Source organism: Dreissena polymorpha, chromosome 9, assembly GCF_020536995.1.
Source record: "Dreissena polymorpha isolate Duluth1 chromosome 9, UMN_Dpol_1.0, whole genome shotgun sequence".
NCBI lineage: Eukaryota > Metazoa > Mollusca > Bivalvia > Myida > Dreissenidae > Dreissena > Dreissena polymorpha.
Window position 1 is genome coordinate 33365962 of NC_068363.1, and position 7015 is coordinate 33372976.

At 33.4% G+C, this 7015-nt stretch overlaps 1 protein-coding gene across 1 annotated transcript; it reads right to left on the reverse strand.

The window, feature by feature from the left end:
• Positions 1-1854: 1854 nt before the first annotated feature.
• Positions 1855-6227, reverse strand: LOC127845943 (thyrotropin-releasing hormone receptor-like). Its single transcript, XM_052377121.1, has 3 exons — positions 5463-6227; positions 2827-3049; positions 1855-2134 (listed from the first exon to the last, which is right to left on the reverse strand). Exons 1-3 carry the CDS (start codon positions 6225-6227, stop codon positions 1947-1949), a joined length of 1176 nt encoding a protein of 391 aa, XP_052233081.1. The 3' UTR covers positions 1855-1946.
• Positions 6228-7015: the final 788 nt, after the last annotated feature.

Here is a 7015-nt window from a genome sequence, read left to right on the forward strand (position 1 = left end):
TTTTTCATGAATCGTGTCAGGTATGCAGTTGTATTTTTGATCAAACATGCAAGTAATAATAATAATAAGCGATAAACACTAATCTTTGTATGTTACAATTGTGTAATGGTGAATGTTTAGTCTTGACAGGTTAATTATACACATTATTAATATGTTTTTTTCTTCAAACATTCTTCTTAAACTGACTTGTCTGTTTGGCTATGAGTAGGTCTGTATATTTGTCTGACTGTATGTCTTTCTGTTTGTCTGTATGTTTTTTGTATGTCTGTATATTTGTCTTAATGCCTGTATGTCTTTGTGTTTGTCTGTATGTCTGTTTGTATGTATGTATATTTTACTGTCTGTCTGTCTGTCTTTATGTTTGTTTGTATAATCGTCTGTCTATCTATCGAAATGTCGGTCTGTCAGTAAGTCTGTATGTCTGTCATTATGCATGTCTGTCTGTCTTTATGTATGCATGTTTGTCCGGTCCGTCTGTCTATTTGTCACTCTATATAGAACGTCTGTCTAAACAGTTAGTTCTTCATTCATTGTTATTGTGCATTTTTTTCTGTCTATCTGTCAGTCTGTCTAGACAGTCTGGACAGTATGTCGTTCAATATGTCTGTCTGTCAATATCTATGTATGTCAATATGTATGTATGTCACTATGTCTGTCTGTCTGTCTTCATGTATGTATGTCTGTCCGGTCCGTCTTTTTTTTGTCACTCTATCTAGAAACTCTTTCGAAACAGTTAGTCAGTCAGTAATTTTTTCTGTGCATTTGTCTGTCTATCTGTCGGTTTGTCTAGACAGTCTAGACAATTTGTCTTTCAATTTGTCTGTCTGTCTGTCAGTCTGGCTGTCTGCCTGCCTAGCTACATGCCTGCCTGCCTGTCTGTCTGTCTGTCTTTCTGTCTGTCTGTCTGTCTATCTGTCTGTCTGTCTGTCTGTCTGTCTGTCTGTCGGCCTGCCTGCCTGCCTGCCTGCCTGTCTGTCTGTCTGTCTGTCTGTCTGTCTGTCTGTCTGTCTGTCTGTCTGTCTGTCTGTCTGTCTCTCTGTCTGTCTGTCTCTCTGTCTGTCTCTCTGTCTGTCTGTCTGTCTGTTTGTCTCTCTGTCTGTCTGCCTGCCTGCCTGCCTGCCTGCCTGCCTGCCTGTCTGTCTCTCTGTCTGTCTCTCTGTCTGTCTGTCTGTCTGTCTGTTTGTCTCTCTGTCTGTCTGCCTGCCTGCCTGCCTGCCTGCCTGCCTGCCTGCCTGCCTTCAATAATACTTTAAAACTTACATTTATATCTTCGTCTGTAAGATTCTATTTTGAGTAAAACATATCTTGCAGTACAACTTCTTGAAAAATGATGTTTTTGAATATTAATTCACCTTGTAGATTCTTCAGATTAAATATAACAAGTTACGATGCTTATTTTGTTCTGCAAACTTTCTTCATACCTTGTTTCTAGTGTTTCAAACTTACTTCAGCAGCATTGTTTTTGTTAATGACAACCTGTGTGCACTATTCATTGTGTTAGCACAATATTTATACATTATACATTTTGGCAATTGCCTTTCGGGCTTATTTAAAAAAAGAAAACAATACGTTACAATATGTTTATTTGTACATAACAAAGGTATAACAAGCATCGTACAATATTAGTGGCATGTTTACATGTAAGAATTAATTAAATAGTAGTTTGTGACTGCCTGTTCAATAGTTTGATAATTGAAACACGATAATCTTTTTTAATTAATCCAATTGTAATCGATAATCTTGCGAAAATAATGAAAAAAAATAAAAAGGCTCGTCCGATCCTTGCATTTTAATATAGCAGAGAAGGCATGATTCAATTCACGGTTTTCATATAAAACTAGTTGTTTTGCTTCATAACTTGAAATTCAGTGACACATACGAATATTTAAATATGTTGGAAAGTCCATAAATAATCCGATGTAAAACACGTGTACACATATGTATCATTACGACAAAGAGAAGGATGCATGCGCTGTGATATCTCTCCTGAGATTGTGTGAGGAAGAGGCCGCTATGTGTCCGTTGGAATGGCTTTGTAATGGCTTTCTCGAGTCACTGGACTGCCGTTTAGATATAATGATCGCGTGCTCCAAGTCACTATATACTGACATGTGTCCGTAGTTTTGGGCTTTGCCTGTCAATATTGTGTTCAAGGTAAATTAGAACATTGATATTTGGTCTACTATAAGCATGACTCAATTTGCATTATTTAACATTAACATTATCTGCGTCCTGTGTAAATCCATATCAGCCTTCTCATTCGCGCAGTCTGGTCAGGAACCATCACTTAATAATTAAGCGAGATTTCCCGGCCTCGTTTTCGGAGAGTTAAGCTCCTAAACAGGCTGCGCGAAGGCAAAAGCTGGTCCGGTATAAGATATATTTGAACCACGCGACTCGTATGTAGACTGTGTATTAAATAAATATAATTGTTGTACTTACAATAATATTTGACATTTCTAGCCATATGTTTGAATATCATTCACAACAAAAGATAATTATTACAGACGTATTTATATGTATTATTCAATAAATTTCGACTTCTATATTTAATGATAAGTAAAATCTTTATCATTTTATTAAATTGATATGTCACAAAGTTTGATAGGCTTCGTATTGAAAATAAAGAGTGTTCTCATTTAAACAAGATGTTAAGAGGTCGATACGAGCGATGATAAATTGTTTAATTCTTATTTTCATCATAAAAAAGAAGACAATAAAAGGCTTACATGTGAATATGCGATCGGTGAACATATATCTGTGTTATCCGAAGAGTTATATATTTGTTAACTTCTTAATAAATTACACGTATAAGAACATACTTACAGCAACAAAGTACTCGCTGGAAGGCATGTCTGAACTTTATGGACATTGCGTTATACAAGATCGGATTAATGGCGCTGTTGATATAGACCATGGTCCGACAGAACATCAGAAACCAAAAGTCGAGGTATTTCTCGCGGGCAATCGAGTTGTAGACGACCATGGTCCTGTACGGCATCCACGTGACCATAAACACTACGACAATTACTGCTAACATTCGAACTACCTGCAACAAAAAACATAAATTACGGACATTCATGAAACGTATCTATGTATATCCCTTGGCGTCGGAATCAACACGCACAAATTAATTAGATCAATTAAGTATATATATGTACAACCTTAAAACATGATTCTACATTCTACATGTCTTTTAATGTATTTAAGTGGACAAATAGCCCTCTTGGACACATTTTAATAGATGCAATAAGATAACAACAAAAATATACATACACCCACTTATAACACTCATTTAAATTATGATCATGTGATATTATTGAACAGTATGAATGAAACATACGTATACTATCAATAAATATTACGCAGTAATGTACGCCTATGTACCGTTCTAATATAAAACAGCCATACTTTTCAATGAATAATTCATTAATTCACAAATACTTTTACTCGTAACACAACATTTAACGAGTAGTAAACAAAACATAAGACAAACGTATTTACTGTTCAGGAAATGCTGAGTAAAATAAATCCAACTCTACTTTGTAGTTTAATACAAACAAACACTTATATAAACTATAAAAATAGATTAGATTCGGGAGATAATAGGAATGTCAATGGTTTTATTGGTAATTGGTATTTATCTGTACCAAATCATGACGATAAACAAACATAACAGTCGTGGCAAACGTTGTTGGTTTTAACGTAATTCCAGTTTTGAAACATGTTATATAAATTGTTGGTGTTCACTCCTTATATAGTTTCTGGTGTCTTTTTGTTTGTTATTTAATATGAAATATGTATGTTATTTATTTGACACATAGCACAAATTCATGCGAACACATGACAACGATAAAGTACAATGTCATTAAAAATAATCAAACAGTAAAATATAACTGATGTAAGAAAAGTGTGCTTATGACAGTTCGAGAATTACTTTTTCTCCTATGAGGTGTGTTATTTAAGTCTAAATTCTGTGCTTGTATTATGTGTTCTGAAAATTCCAATACTGCATATATCATTACATTACATATGGCATATATGTGCATTGTATATAGTATTAATTGTTAAAATGCGATTGCCTATTAACCATGTCTGTTTTGAAGAATTCGGCTTAAGAAGTAAAACTCTAATCGAGGCATTGTTCGTTTGCAATATGGATAAGAAAAACATTAACTTAATACAATATGCTAAAAGGGTAGTTAAGTTATTGCTATTTCAAAGAATTACGCATGAACATGTTAAACACCGTTTAAGTCGTGCGCATTAATTAGCTACGTTTATAGTAGGAAATTGTATCAATTATGTTAAATCCTGATCGATGAAACTATTCATGATTTGTGATCATTTATTTCTTGTTTATAAAATGTAAAAGCAATGTTAATTAATAGTTGTGTTAGTTTTTAAAACAAATCTCAAGTCTTTCTTAGCTGTTGGGTATGACGGCAATGCTTGTTACATTGTAAGGAAAATCACTTAGCATAGACTATTGGTTACTTACTACTCGTCCAAAAATGAAATGAAAGTTTGTGTATATTAATGATTTTAGTTCCTTAAAAATATTTAATAAAACATATATCAATGATAATAATAATATTATTAATATTTTGTTTAATATTAATAAAAATAATAAGAATAACACTACTTAATAATACACTTAATACTAGTAATATACATAATATTACTAGTAATAATATATACACACATATATATATATATATATATATATATATATATATATATATATATATATATATATATATATATATATGTTGCCACAGCAACAATAATTTTTGACGTAGGAACACAATGAAATGACGTGCAAAATGTTCATTTTGACATCTGTCCATGTTTCAAGTTTCATGAAAAATTATGAAGATCATTTAACGTTATCGCAGGATCCAGAAAAGTGTGACAACTGACGGACTGACTGACAGGCTGACAGACAGAGAGCAAGCCATAAGTCCCCTCCGATTTCACTAGTAGGGGACAACAATATTAATGCTACTTGTATTACTTCTACTTCTAATACTATCACTACTTCTATTTTCACTACTACTACTACTAATGGTTATATCCAAACTAATATGATTATTTGTTCATAAGTATTATTACCATTTTTGCAATTATAATTACAATTAATATTAGGCCACATTTATAAGCTTTCTTTTATTTAGTTTTGTTTAAATAGAGTATAATAATAATGCATAATAGCAAATAATGATCACAAATATTTTACCTCTGATTTACCTTAAAGCATGAACAAAAGGTTTAAACGTTTAGCTTTATTGTTTTGTTTGCAGATTATTGTGCAAATATATATATTTATTATATTATACTATCAGAAAATTTAAAAAACAAAATTTATAAGAAACATGGACCAACCTTTGTTTCGGAGTATTTTTCAAAGAGATTCTTAATAACAATTTCCAATTTGTTTGTGAAACTATAAATACAAATACCTGTAGTCGAGACGTCATTTGTCGTTCCTTATTCCGATTAGATGTTAGAGAGAGCCCGCTATTATTCTGGCCTATGTTGGTTTTGAACATCATACGGGCGATTAGTCCATATAGTATAGCACTTATTAAGAGGGGTATGATATAAAACAAAATAAAGTCGGCTAAATAATATGCAAGATATTGTTCACGTTTTAAACGGATTTGACATAATTGAACGGTGATTGTATTCCGCTTTTCTTCAATCAAATTTGTTAGCCCCAACCATGGTGTGCAATACAGAATTCCAAAGGTCCAAATTCCAGCAATAATGCGCTTTGCCCTATTTACCGTGCATATTCTGTGTGATCGCAGCGGATGACATATGGCAATGTATCGTTCCATTGTGAACGCCGTAATAGATAACGATGCCATGTCGACACCTAAATACTGCAAAAACACCAACAATGAGCACAATACTCGTCCGAACGGCCATTCGTTTATTTGGAAAAATGTTTCTGGAATCGCTGGCAATGTTGCTGACAAAAGCACAAGGATATCAGCAATGGCTAAACTTATCAAATAACAATTGGTCGGTGTCCACATGCTTCGAATGCGCACTACGACAAGAACCACAAGGGTGTTACCCGTAATGCCAACAGCAAAAATTACAACGTTCGTAAGAACAGAAAAAAGTCTATACAAAGAGTCATAATGTAGTTCTCCATGTGTTTTCTGCTGTCCAAACGTAGCGTTAAATCCGGTAATTGAGCTTTCATTTGGACCCATTTTGTTTGTATCTATTCGATTATTTTCGGTCGATTATATTAGTATATGCCTGTTAAAGATCACTAAATCCAAATAATTTAAGATATAATTAAACAACGTAATGTTCTTAATACATCGCAGTAATTGGCGATTGCATGTAACGACACTCGAGTTTTTTAAATAGCGCAATGTTTCCTAAGACTAAAGTGCTGTATGCAAACCCGACTGCGGAGACGTGTGTGCTTCTGACAGACAAAAGTCATTCCCAAGTAAACTGTCAATGGCTTCCAATAGTTCAGCTGCTGTAAATGTTATACTGACTGAACGTTCTAAAATTATTTGTGATGTTCAATAGGCTGCGAGACAAGATAGCCCGAGCAATTCTGTAATGTCTATGGCACTGTTAATTATATTCACATAAATTGTATGATGCCAGAAGAACGAACATATTATTTGTGTTTAATGCGAATATTGATTCCAAAACGTTTGCCTTTTATAAGAAATCCTGGTAATAATAATTATCAAAGAACGAAAACTCAAACATCGCAATCTCACATTTGCGATATGAGCGCCCTATACATAAAAAGAAATTATCCGTACGTTTGGTTTATCCTAGGGTCAATATACTCGACCAACTGTACAATTCAGAAAACTGTAAATACAATTACTTAGTTGATGTTTCACCCATGAAGTACCGGGATTCATAACCAACAATCGAACATGTGCATGTTTGTTCAGTTTATGTGGGCATGCACCTATATAACAGAGAAATATTAATATCGAAAATTGAACACATGTACAAAAGTACA